Raw genomic sequence first — 13804 nt, 5'->3', positions numbered from 1 at the left:
TATAAATTATTTATAGAATCTGGGTCTTGTGGACCAGTACTACGGCTGACGAGTCTATTTAACGTTAAGATGCAACTAAGGAAAACTCAGTAGTTACACTGGGAAGTCAAAGTTTGAGGAGCTGGACAGCAAGATACTAGAAAATAGACTGGAACAGAGGTAAAGTAATATTACAAAGGAAAAGTAAAAGAGAGGAAAAGTAAAATAAAGAGAGGTAAAGCAATATTGCAAAGGAAAAGTAAAAGGACATAGGTAAAATAAAGAGACAAAGTTAAAGTACAAGAACAAGGTTACAGTAAGAGGAGAAGGATAAAATAAGAGAAAAAGGTAAAGTAAGAGGACAAAGATAAAGCAAGAGGAAAAGGTAAAGTAAGCGTACAAAGGCAAAGTAAGGAGGAAAAGGCTAAAGTACAGGGGACAAGGGTAAAGTAAAGAGGACAAGGGTAAAGTAAGAAGACAAAGCGTAAAGTAAGAGGACAAGGGTAAATTAAGAAGACAAGGGTAAATTAAGAAGACAAAGGTAAAGTTAGAAGACAAGAGTAAAGTAAGAGGACAAAGGTTATGTAAGAGGACAAGGGTAAAGTAAGAACACAATGGTTAAGTAAGAGGGCAAAGATAAAGCAAAAAGTCAATGATTAAGAGGACATTCAGTAAAACAAGAAGACAAAGGTAAAGTAAGAAGACAAAGGTCAAGTAAAAAGACAAAGATCAAGAAAGACAAAGGTCAAGAAAGAAGACAAAGGTCAAGAAAGAAGACAAAGGTCAAGAAAGAAGACAAAGGTCAAGAAAGAAGACAAAGGTAAAGAAAGGGGACAAAGGTCAAGTAAGAAGGAAAAGGTCAAGAAAGAAGACAAAGGTCAAGAAAGATGACAGAGGTCAAGTAACACAACAACGGTAAAGAAAGATGACAAAGGTCAAGTAAGAGGACAAAGGTCAAGTAAGAGGACAAAGGTCAAGAAAGATGACATAGGTCAAGTAACACAACAAAGGTAAAGATGACAAAGGTAAAGTAAGAGGACAAAGGTAAAGTAAGAGGACAAAGGTAAAGTAAGAGGACAAAGGTAAAGTAAGAGGACAAAGGTAAAGTAAGAGGACAAAGGTAAAGTAGGAAGACACCGATATATTAAAGAGAACAAAAAGTAGGAGCAGTTGGGGGACAAAAGAAAGATAAACGACCCTCGAGTAAGGCCTATAGTGATTGCGCTAATCCCCTTACAGGCTACTGATTCCAAAAGTAAAATAAAATGAACCACTAGACATCTTAACTGTTATGAAACTGGAAAATTTCAATTCATGTGACAGTCAGTATTCCGCAATTTCCAGTTTTTTCTACTTTAATTATTTTATTTGTTACGTTAGGAAACGTCAAAAGGCATAAGCCCAACAGCGTTTTTGTTACCTACGGCATAACCAAAGGGTTAATTATTTTCATATGTTAACGGAAGTGCAGGACAATCAGCGGCTTCCATAAGTTAATAGATTTAATCATTAATAAGATATTGATAAGCCAGAATTGACATGCTGGCAAGTGAGCACCGTCGCAATTTTTCAATACTTACTGACGACGTGTAGTGTATACTGAATTAGAAAAATACACCCAATTCTACAGGTTTAAGTCATTCCGAAAATTTCATTACGTAACTGCACTTTCACGAGAGCCTTCTGGCGTACTTTCTCAATCGTGTAGAGAAAAACCATTTAAATAGAATAAATGCCACTAGTATTTCAATTTCCATGACGAAATTGAAAATAATAAATGAAAATAAAGTTCTCAAGGCACAAAATTCTTTGATAAAACTATAAAAGTCCTCGATACAAAATTGAAATATCCTCTATACTGCACGTTAACCTCTTGGGTCAAATTGCACTTTATTTTGTCAGGAATACGAAAGCGACATCATGCAAGCTATATAAAGTAATCATTAGAATCCTGTGCTTCGTTCAGCCCAGTATTCATTAAGTGGCTGATATAGTAGTATTGTGCTGTTCAAGATACAATGGCCCCTTACAATCTGGAGAGGTTTAAAAAAAGTTAAAAGTTGCGGGTTTAAGGTCTCCCCTGAGACGACCTACATCATTCTCCTCAGGTGACCCTAAGCCAGCAGGGACTATCACTAGCCCCCTCTAACCTTCCCCCCCCCGGCGCCACCTTGGGGAGTACCCCCCGGTAGAAGGTCTCACACTATTCGCGCCCTAGCGGGGTCGCGAACTCGGGACCTCTGAAACAGAAGCCCGCGATGCTACCAACCTAGCTATCTAGTTAGTACTTCAAAGGTGGAGTCCTTTATAAATAAGTTTTGCTATGATTTTTCCATGTTGTGTAACCAGACATTATATTTGTTACTGAATGTACCATGAGAAGGATTGCAAAGTCTGGCACTGAATCCTTTAGGGTTTACATCTTATTTTGTGTCCAAGTAGTGAGGGAGATTAGTTCTGTTCTTTTGCACATTAAGGGAATTCTATTTATAAGCCTATCTTAACTATTTACCTGCACTGGATATTCTAGCAAATATTTGATTTTCACAACATTAACCCTTTCACCCCCAAAGGACGTACTGGTACGTTTCACAAAACCCATCCCTTTACCCCCATGGACGTACCGGTACGTCCTTGCAAAAAATTGCTATAAAATTTTTGTTTTTCATATTTTTGATAATTTTTTGAGAAAATTTTGGCATTTTCCAAGAGAATGAGACCAACCTGACCTCTCTATGACAAAAATTAAGGCTGTTAGAGCAATTTAAAAACAATATACTGCAAAATGTGCTGGGAAAAAAATAACCCCCTGGGGGTTAAGGGTTGGAAATTTCCAAATAGCCTGGGGGTAAAAGGGTTAAGAAAACCAACTACAGTAATGAGATGTATGACTACATCCCTCTCTCAATCGTGTAAAATAAATAGCACACATGAATCGTAAATAAAATAAATCCTGATATCAGTTTCTAACAAAAGATATATAGTTAAGTAAACTATGATTACTATAACTTGAATAGTGTACACACATCTAAGGTGAAAAATAAATATAAAAAAAAAATAAGCTTTCAATAAAGAACCTCAAAAATCCTACTACCAAGGACTGTTGTTCCTGATCTGAGACGTGGAAATACAAAAAGACTTATTCAAGTTGGTTTCATTATCCTTAATTTGGCAAATTTAAGATGAAACCCTCCAGGATCTTTCTCCTTCATTATACGCAGCCCTAAACTGGGGGCAAAACCTTTTATTGTGGCCAAAAAAGTGCACATACTATTGCTACGATTTGAATTAACACCAGAAATTGGCATAACTTAGTAAAAAAAGACGATCAAATACCGTAGTGCAAAAATACTGTCGAAGATTAGTTACGTTCTTGTCAGTAAAAATACAGTACTCTGAAATCAGTGAACTCCTTACTTGTTAAAAGGTTGGTAAGGAGACATACACAGCACAAGGAAAGGGACTGGCATTAGTCTAGGAACATACAACATTTGCTTCCGTTGTCTGAAGTGATTTCCAGTCATCGCTGCTCGTCGATGCAAATGATGAACGACTTGGCATTTGCAATGGACACAGTGTTATGCAAAACAAAAAAAAGGTCAGTACCAAAAGGAAGACACAACGAATCGCTACAAAACAATATTGAAAAATTACTACAAAAGAAGGATCAATTCCTTGTATGAGTGGAAAATCTTTTATTCAAATCGAGTTCAAGTTAATATAAGATATTGTTGTCACTTTTAGTTGTTTCATATATCTTTGGGTATAAAATGCTTTGCTTTAGAAACAGCCTCAATTAATTTCGTGAAAATGATTCAGCAACGTGGACGTTACACGAACAGATCCAGGACAGTGCGAGGCAACTGTTCACTCGTGCATTCGCGGGTCTGGTTCGAAACTTCGTCCCACATATCTTCGAGGTCATCGCACACCGACACCCCTCCCGGGGGAACACTCCCTCCTGGATCGTAGTAAAGAACATTTTCAACACTTTGATTATTAGCTGGGCTTTGGCTACTGTTTGCTGCTACTGCAAAGCCTCGTTCCTGCAGCAACGCCGCTTTGTTTGCGTGGATGGGCTGACCGGAGGGTGTGCCGTAAATACCAAAATCATCTTCGGGCTGCACAACCGAGCCTCTCGGGTTTTTCTTTGGTGGCAGGGCAGGCACCTCCAACTTTGCTGGGACATCACTTGCACTTACAAGAGAGGCAGTAGAGCCTCCAGCAGATGCTGCCCGAGCCTGACCCATAACAAATTCAAGATTTGAATAACACGATGCATAGGATGCATCTCCATAAACAGCGTCGGGGTGTAAAGCATTGTTGTTCGATGATTCGAGAGGTTCCGATATATCTTCGTATACGGTGAAGCCTTCCCCGACGGCAGAGAGCAAGTCATTGACACTACCCTGTGAGAGAACTTCATCCAGCATATCCGTGTCGGAGTAAACGCTCGTGTCGTCCGACCAGAACGGAGATGGACGAGGGGGGCCGGCTAAAGGTTTGGGAGAAGTTGCCCCTGTTCTTCGTCTTTCTAAAGTGGCGGTTAACCTCTGACGAATGTCGTCGACACTCTGGTCTGGAGACATTAATAAAGGAGGCGATGAACTCTGCCTTGCAAGGAGGGCAGCATTAGCACCAGCAGCAGGTGGGGAGCTTGGCTTTCCTTGAGAGAGAAGGGGCGGCGAGGTAGCAAGGGCTGGACGAACCTGGGCCTGCAGGGCCGAGACTGGGAAACCAGGTAACTTCAGGTCTGTCGGGGGCTTGGGTTTGGCCTCTTCCTCGTGGACGTCGATGACCTCCGGCGATCTTGGAGACTGTGACGGAGTTTTCCGACGTAACGTGTCTTCGCCAGACGCAGCAATCGAGGCTGGGGAATCTAAACCCAAAATACGTTGGAACAAGCCGTAGTTGTTCTTTAGCCTCTTAAAGGATGTAAATGGCCTACCTGAATCCAGAGGCAAATACTGGAAGGGACGGGGTTCGCTGGTACTCTTGTCAGTCGGCCGTAGCAGTTGTATGTATACTTTCACGGGATTCTCAATCTGAAATGGACAGTAAATATCAGATGAAAGATGAAGTAGTTTGTATTTCCTAACAGAACAACAAGCTTTCTTGATAACGACACTCAAGTTGCACTTTATAACTGAAGTTGTGTATCTTTCTATCCTTCAGTGTTAATTAAAGATTTAGGAATATTTTAATTCTTTTCTAAAATTTCTATAACAATTTACATAAAAACAATCAAATTGATGACAATGATACTGATATTTGCTTGGATTATCTGGAGACAATGAAAAATTGATTATTCATCTGTTTCACCAAGATATTGCAGTCTAAAGTATCCAAACCTAACAAATTCTAGTTACCCAAAGGCACAACTTATTTATAGAATCGTGACTATCATAAATGGCGAACCTGAAAGGACAAATTCAGCTGACCCCCAACAAAACACACACAAAAGAAATTACATTAATCTCTGGCGCATCTTCACTTGCAAATAACTGCTCATTTGAATGCAAGCCAGTACTTCTTGTACAGGCAATGTACAGGAAAAGTACTACAATAATCAGATTCCTACTGCGTTTCTTGGTACCACTGCAAATTTTAAAACCACTCTAATGACTAAATCTTTTTTCTTTGAATTCTCAGCACCAGTAATAAAGTAAGAATAAGTTTGAATTTTTATAATTTGAACTACTATGACCTAGTGAACACTTAGGAAGATATTGCCCATGACGAGAGGAACAACTGATTCTATCATTATTATTATTATTATTAAATGCTAAGCTACAACCCTAGTTGGAAAAGCAGGATGCTTTAAGCCCAGGGGCCCCAACAGGGAAAGTAGCCTAATGAGGAAAGGAAACGAGGAAAATAAACTATCCTAAGAACAGTGACAACATTAAAATAAATATCTCCTATATAAACTATAAAAACTTTGAACAGAACAAGAGGAAGAGAAATTAGAAAGAATAGTGTGCCCGAGTGTAACCTCAAGCAAGAGAACTCTAACCCAAGACAGTGGAAGACCATGGTACAGAGGCTATGGCACTACCCAAGACTAGAGAACAATGGTTTGATTTTGGAGTATCCTTCTCCTAGAAGAGCTGTTTACCATAGCTAAAGTCTCTCTTCTACCCTTACCAAGATTGAAGTAGCCAATGAACAATTACAGCGCAGTAGTTAACCGCTTGGGTGAAGAAGAATTGTTTGGTAATCTCGGTGTTGTCAGGTGTATGAGGACAGAGGAGAATCTGTAAAGAATTGGCCAGACTATTCGGTGTCTGTGTAGGCAAAGGGAAGGAACCGTAACCAGAGAGAAAGATCAAATGTAGTACTGTCTAGCCAGTCAAAGGACCCCACAACTCTCTCGCGGTAGTATCTCAACGGGCGGCTGGTGCCCTGGCCAACCTACTACCTACTACGTGTAACTTAACAAATGAATACCCAAAATGAAAAGGCTTGAATACCCAAAATGAAAAGGCTTGAATACCAAAAATGAAAAGGCTTGAATACCCAAAATAAAAAGGCTTGAATACCCAAAATGAAAAAGGCTTGAATACCCAAAATGAAAAGGCTTGAATACCCAAAATGAAAAGGCTTGAATACCAATAATGAAAAGGCTTGAATACCCAAAATGAAAAGGCTTGAATACACAAAATAAAAAGGCTTGAATACCAAAAATGAAAAGGCTTGAATACCAAAAATGAAAAGGCTTGAATACCCAAAAATGAAAAGGCTTGAATACCCAAAATGAAAAGGCTTGAATACCCAAAATGAAAAGGCTTGAATACCCAAAATGAAAAGACTTGAATACCAAAAATGAAAAGGCTTGAATACCAAAAATGAAAAGGCTTGAATTCCAAAAATGAAAAGGCTTGAATACCCAAAATGAAAAAGGCTTGAATATCCGAAATGAAAAGGCTTGAATACCAAAAATGAAAAGGCTTGAATACCCAAAATGAAAAAGCTTGAATACCCAAAATGAAAAGGCTTGAATACCCAAAATGAAAAGGCTTGAATACCCAAAAATGAAAAGGAATTGAATACCCAAAATGAAAAAGCTTGAATACCAAAAATGAAAAGGCTTGAATACCCAAAATGAAAAGGCTTGAATACCCAAAATGAAAAGGCTTGAATACCCAAAATGAAAAGGCATGAATACCCATAATGAAAAGGCATGAATACCCATAATGAAAAGGCTTGAATACCCATAATGAAAAGGCTTAAATACCCAAAATGAAAAAGGCTTGAATTCTAAAGGACTAACCTCCAGTGTCTTGTATCTAGGGGTTTTGAAGGATATGGCCACCTGCTTATGTACATCAGAGGCCTGGAAGTCTCCATACGCTTCCCAGTCGATCCTCCCGTCTCTGACTTCGTAGAAGCGTACTTGGATGTCTTCTGTGTAAAGAAAATTGTGAAAGGGATTAGCACTTTCTGGAATTTAAAATGGATTCTCAAATATTCATTCCAACTTTATAATTCTTATGATAAGGAATTTGGAAGGGTATGTGAGAGAAGGAAGTTGAGAGTTAATGTGGGTAAGAGTAAGGTTATGAGATGTACGAGAAGGGAAGGTGGTGCAAGGTTGAATGTCATGTTGAATGGAGAGTTACTTGAGGAGGTGGATCAGTTTAAGTACTTGGGGTCTGTTGTTGCAGCAAATGGAGGAGTGGAAGCAGATGTACGTCAGAGAGTGAATGAAGGTTGCAAAGTGTTGGGGGCAGTTAAGGGAGTAGTAAAAAATAGAGGGTTGATCATGAATGCAAGAGAGTTCTGTATGAGAAAGTGATTGTACCAACTGTGATGTATGGATCGGAGTTGTGGGGAATGAAAGTGACGGCGATACAGAAATTGAATGAGTTTGAGATGAAGTGTCTGAGGAGTATGGCTGGTGTATCTCGAGTAGATAGGGTTAGGAACAAAGTAGTGAGGGTGAGAACGGGTGTAAGAAATGAGTTAGCAGCTAGAGTGGATATGAATGTGTTGAGGTGATCTGGCCATGTTGAGAGAATGGAAAAGGGCTGTCTGCTAAAGAAGGTGATGAATGCATGAGTTGATGGGAGAATTATAAGAGGAAGGTCGGATGGATGGATGGAGTGAAGGAAGCTCTGGGTGATAGGAGGATAGACGTGAGTAAGGCAAGAGAGCGTGCTAGAAATAGGAATGAATGGCGAGCGATTTTGACGCAGTTCCGGTAGGCCCGGCTGCATCCTCCGGTCGCCTTGGATAAACACGGAGGTAGCAGCAGTAGGGGATTTAGCGTTATAAAGCTTCATGTGGTGGATAAAGGGGAGGGTGGGCTGTGGCACCCTAGCAGTACCAGCCAAACTCGGTTGAGTCCCTTGTCAGGCTGGGAGGAACATAGAGAGGAAAGGTCCCCTTTTTTTTTATTTGTTTGATGTTGGCTATCCCCCCAAAATTGGGGGAATGGCCTTGGTATATGTATGTATGTATGTATGACAAGCAGTTACATGGGATATGTAAGATTTCAAAGTGATGTATAATAAAATTCATACAAATCTATCACAACAATTGGAAGCAGTTTCCAACACGACAAAATCCTTTGAACTTGAAGAATACACAACCCTTATAATTGTCATAGATCATGTTCCTGGTTTCTTGTGCTTTAATATTTCAAGATTTTGATATATTCAACCCTTACGACAAAAAAAAGACAAAGAAGAAGAAAAAGAGAGAGAGAGAGAGAGAGAGAGAGAGAGAGAGAGAGAGAGAGAGAGAGAGAGAGAGAGAGAGAGAGAGAGAGAGAGAGAGAGAGAGAGAGAATAATTCAGTGCACAATAATATAGGAGTATCATCATAGTTTGAGATGGCAGTGTATGAGAGAGAGAGAGAGAGAGAGAGAGAGAGAGAGAGAGAGAGAGAGAGAGAGAGAGAGAGAGAGAGAGTAATAATTCAGTACACAATAATAGAGGAGAATCATCATAATTTGAGATGGTAGTGTATCTAAGTTACATAATTTGAGTATACTGTACACTGTGAGTAGTGATACTTTACCGAATAGTGATGTACAACATTATATAGAACCTGTAAAAAATTATATGCAAGCATGAAACCCTAATACATTCGGTAACCATCACCGCTTACCTTTAGTAACTTTGTCGCACAAGAGTATTATTTCCTTTCCACCGGCAACGCTGCTCGTGCAGTCGCTCAGCTTGCATATGATGAGGTCACAGGCGGCTTCTGAAAGTAATGACAGGAGGTGAGTGCCACAGTTCTTTCGATTGACCAGAACACTTGGACGGACAGGAGTGAATCCATGCTCTTACTATGGTTATTATTACTAGCTTAGCTACTACCCTAATTGGAAAAGGAGGTTGCAATAAGTCCAAGGACTCCAATAGGGAAAATAGCCCAGTGAGCAGATAAGGAAACATAGAATAGTGTGCCTGAATTCACCCTCAAGCAAGAGACCTCTAACCCAAGACAGTGGAAGACCATGGTACAGAGGTTAAGATACTTCCAAAGACTTAACAATGGTTTAAATTTGGAGCGTCCTCCTCCTAGAAGAGATTCTTACCATAGCTACATGGCCACATCTACCCTTACCAAGTGGAAAGTAACTACAAAATTCAAACAAATAAAACAGAAATACCACAAGTTAATTCCGACCTGTGCTTGGATATGTGCATACCGCATCAATTTAGCAGCAAAAATACAAAACAACCATGAACGGATGTCCACTTCTTTATATCTGGCAAATGTAATAAAATCGTAATAATCCAATAACCCTTTTTTGCAGATAACATGATCATTACTATAACATACAGCTTGTATCTGAACTTCATCATACTTACAATACATTAGTTTTATTCAAGCTAAATGACAGGAAGTATTTCATAAAAAGTAAACAGTTTAATCAACATAACAAATTTGGAAGTAATTTGTATTTTTCCTAACAATACAAACCTGTAGCTATTTATAAGGGTATTACTTTCGGCAGAACTGAAAGAGGAGCCATTAGATTTTTAGCGAGGGTTAACCATGCACCCGCTAATTAGTGGGAGGGGTTAGAGTAACTACCCCTCTCAGTCGCACACCTGGGTTTATAACCCATTTTGCTTCCTACTTGGATCCGCTGGAAAGGATAACTTTTCCAGCGGTATCCAGGGTGTCCTAAATGGAAAGATGGGAGAAACACCTCCTACAAAGGCCTGGTAGATGGCTCTAACCCCGGTTCGAGTCCTACAGCGGCGCTGGCTCAGAGATACCCTGAGAGGATTGAAGCTTAGGGTTTCTGAAAGGAAGAAACCTTAATTGAAAAAATTGACGACCGGAGGGATGCCTGGGGCTTCATAGGTTCTTCCTTAAGACGGAAAGGAACAGGTCAGTTCGCTGGTTCCTTGGGAGCCTTGAAAGTAGGGTCTTCTCAAAGGGGAGACCGTTGGGAGGAGTCCTTCCTGCGAGATGTCCTCCTAGTGAATGTGAAGGTCTGCGCTTGCGGGCTTGAGAGCAAGGAGACAAACATGAGGGGCGAACAAATGGCGAGATGGCGAATGCCGATGCCCCAGCGAGTGCCACAACTCACGAAGGAGAGTGCCTAAATGACCGTTTCCTCTTGGGCGAACGGAGGTGTTCTGTGGAACGATGACGTTCTGGCGAATGACGATTTTCTGGCAAACGATGATGTTCAGGTGAATGATGACTGGTTGGCGATCGCCTACGAGTCAAAGGAGAGTTAAGAGTAGCTATAGCTCATCGAGCTCCAAGTGAACAGCACGTGGCTGGCAAGCGATGAGAGGTTGGCGAACAGCAAGCAAAATGCCGGTTGACTACCGATCATTTAGGAGATCTGTGAGTCATTGGCGAACGGCGAGCAGCAGGAGACCGATGGTGAACTAGCGAACGGCGAGCCTTTGGTGGTTGGCAATTGGCGAGAAGGCAGAAAATGGAGAACAACTGGTTATTGACGAGTCACAGGCGAGTGACGAGGAGCTGGGGACTGCGAACAGTCGGAGATTCACAAGCTAGGAAAACTCAACGAGAAGTCTGGGGATCAGGGGATTTAATGGACTCTGGCAAGCCACGAACAGCTGTTCGATGGCGTGAGGTCAGCGAGAAGCGTTGGACGGGTGAATGCCGTAAGGCTGGCAAACGGCGCGTCTGGGGAGAGTCCAATAAGATATGCAAGGGTCTGGAACCAGCAGGGTATCTGCAAGGCCGACAAGACTCATCAAACTGGCGATCTCTAGGCGAGAGCTGCGCCTGAGGAGACGAGGGCTGAGGAGTGGGCGAGCAGCTAGGTCCTGGTGAGTGATGATCCTCTGAGGGGGATCATCTGGCAGATGAATGAGGAGAGCCAAAGGGACATCTCTTTGCCAGAGGTGAAGAAGAGCGTCCAAAGCGACGAGGAGGACCAAGAACTCGGCGAGTTTGCCACTGACGATCCTCCACAAGGGAGGATTGTCCAGCAAGATGATGTCTAGAAGGTCTCCGGATCAGTGTCTCTAAGGGAGGATCTCAATCTGGGATGAAAGATGCCCAGCCGCAGGAGACTTACCTCGAACTTTGCTCCACCCCTGACTGATGAGTTGGCTCGGCGAGGGGGAAGCGCAGTCTTCAGCAATGGCGACAGCAGCAGCGGAAGAGGCGGGGCAGGAATCGTCAGCAGACACCGCAGATGACGCCTCAGGATCACGAAGGCCGACACTCAGCAAGACCAATGGATCCACCTCGGAGGGGATGATGAACGCAGCCTTTCAGCACCAAGTTGAAGAAGCTGCAACAACACCTTCTTCAAAGGCAGGCCGGTCAAGTCAGGGGACGGCCACGCCTGAAAACATCAGAAAAAGAACAGGTACCCCTGGGGGGGAGGGAAGGCCAAGGGGACAAGGGAGGCAGCACCATCCCTCTAGAACCAGGGTTGACCTGGAGTTAACCGGTCTATGGTTCTGTTTGAAGGTTCCCTGGAGGAATCCGACCGAACAAGAAATTCAGTGAGAGGTGGGGGGGAAGAGCAGCAGCCTTGGATTTCTTTGGATTCGAGGAAGACTCCGAAGGCGAAGAATCCCTTTTAGCTTTCTTCTGGTGGCACCTAAACCTCTCCCAGCATTCAGGGCAGGTGTTGTCTTTGTCACACCACCGCCCTCTGCAAGCGGAACCTAACCAGTGCGGGTCTGTATCAACAGACGACATAAAGGTCCCGCAGGAGCGGCCCTCGGGTCCTGGGCAGGTCCGCATGAGGACGGCCAAGAAGAGAGCTCATGCACACTGGAAAAAAAAAACGTAAACACACTTCCAATCTTAAATCTTTCACTCTCTATCATACTACATCCATGCATATTCAGATGAATATAAAATACAGGAAAAGGGGGTTCTCAGTCCCTTTGTCCCGTCCCTTTCAGTCGCCTCTTACAAGATGCAGGGACACGGTGGCGCTATTCTAATTGTTGTTATGTCCCCGCGGCCAGAGGGGGCACAACGATGACGATTCGAAAGATTTACCTCATGATTTAGTTACAACATCAATCACTCTCATCTCATATCAGTTGTTGATCAATATAAATGACATCGGTAATTCACAAATGAGAAATTGATTCAATCAAAAATATTTATTAAGTATAACTTTAGGTTCAAGAAGTTTTCTACGGTACATGTAACATGGGCTTCCTAAATGAGATGTACTGTATACAAAGTATCCGATTGGGCCATTGCTAATCATGTAGAGTTATTTTGTTTTAGAAAATCCATTGCAAGTCTTTATACATAAAAAATTAACAAGAGTACCATTACCTTGAAAATATTTCTAAATGTGAACTCATGAACCTATCACTGGAAGTGGGTCTTATGAGATCTGAGAATAATATTAGGAGACTATCAAAAAGGCATTCCTTAAATGGAAGAATTATCACAGCAAATTTGAAGTTAAAAAAGATGAGCTGAACAATACAATAAACCTAATGAGAATTTCCTCGGTATCAAAGGAGATATTACTTACTTTTGTCATATATAGGGTCGGATACAATAGCCTTCAACGGGTACGTGAACTTTTCCTTCTCGGACCCTTCGAGGAAAACTTGAAAACACAATCTTAGGGAATTTAGATCAATGCTCTGTGGCTGATTCCGATGACTGAATCCAGCTGCAGGAATAAATAAGAATAATTAAGAATTATTAATAATGAAACTAATAAACAAAAGCAAATTAGTAACCATAGAACAATGCTACCTCATAACCTCTACCATTAATAACAAATGGTTGCATATGGTGACTGATAACTGGAGCACAGCTGTGAGGTCCTATGATAGCACGGGTTCCAACGCAGAGGTGAGGAATGCTGGAGTTTTTTCACACCAAATTTCTACTCTAGGTATTTCTATGTATTCTATTTTAAACCACACTAGATTTAATATACATATAACCCCCACTTTAACCAAGAAACACTACACTGCATTGAAACAATAAGTCGCACTCTTTATTTCCATCTCTTCCTTCTGCACTCACTTTGAAATGGATCGACTCGAATGTCTTCCCTCTGTTTCAGCGCCTCCTCCACATCTCGCCTCTTAACGCACTGGATTCCCAAGTTTGAGAACACACACTGCATAGAGTCATTGTTGATCCTCATTGTGCACACGCCCTTTTTACATCCCTCCTTCCCCACCAGGTTATGGGGGTGCGGTCTGTAGGGGGGGTCAACTGTTACGCAAGACACTACTACTACGGCGGGACCTTTGTACCCCATCACCTGGAAAGAACAGACACTAGATTCAACTGGGGCACTTCTACGCTAAAAAGATTACTATGTGAAAATTAATTTCTTTATACAGGATACAATAAAAAATACATGATGAAA

The 13804-nt window shown here is 41.6% G+C and overlaps 1 protein-coding gene across 5 annotated transcripts in view; it reads right to left on the bottom strand.

The window, feature by feature from the left end:
• LOC137658388 (embryonic polarity protein dorsal-like) overlaps window positions 1-13804 on the bottom strand; it is a 104761-nt gene that overhangs the window by 33390 nt on the left and 57567 nt on the right. For 3 of the 5 annotated variants that reach the window (XM_068393063.1, XM_068393065.1, XM_068393064.1), the window contains exons 5-9: window positions 13453-13696; window positions 12947-13090; window positions 9094-9192; window positions 7253-7386; window positions 3669-5024 (exon numbers count right to left, since the gene is read on the bottom strand). In XM_068393063.1, the coding sequence (XP_068249164.1) occupies window positions 3810-5024; window positions 7253-7386; window positions 9094-9192; window positions 12947-13090; window positions 13453-13696 (1836 nt within the window). In that variant the 3' untranslated portion in view covers window positions 3669-3809. Of the gene's footprint in view, window positions 1-3668; window positions 5025-7252; window positions 7387-9093; window positions 9193-12946; window positions 13091-13452; window positions 13697-13804 lie in introns of those variants that run through there. The other 2 variants (XM_068393066.1, XM_068393068.1) reach the window with 1 other exon arrangement.

This window comes from Palaemon carinicauda, chromosome 19 (assembly GCF_036898095.1).
Source record: "Palaemon carinicauda isolate YSFRI2023 chromosome 19, ASM3689809v2, whole genome shotgun sequence".
Lineage (NCBI taxonomy): Eukaryota > Metazoa > Arthropoda > Malacostraca > Decapoda > Palaemonidae > Palaemon > Palaemon carinicauda.
The sequence above is the reverse complement of the archived record's forward strand: the minus strand, read 5'-3'. Positions and strand labels throughout refer to the sequence as shown.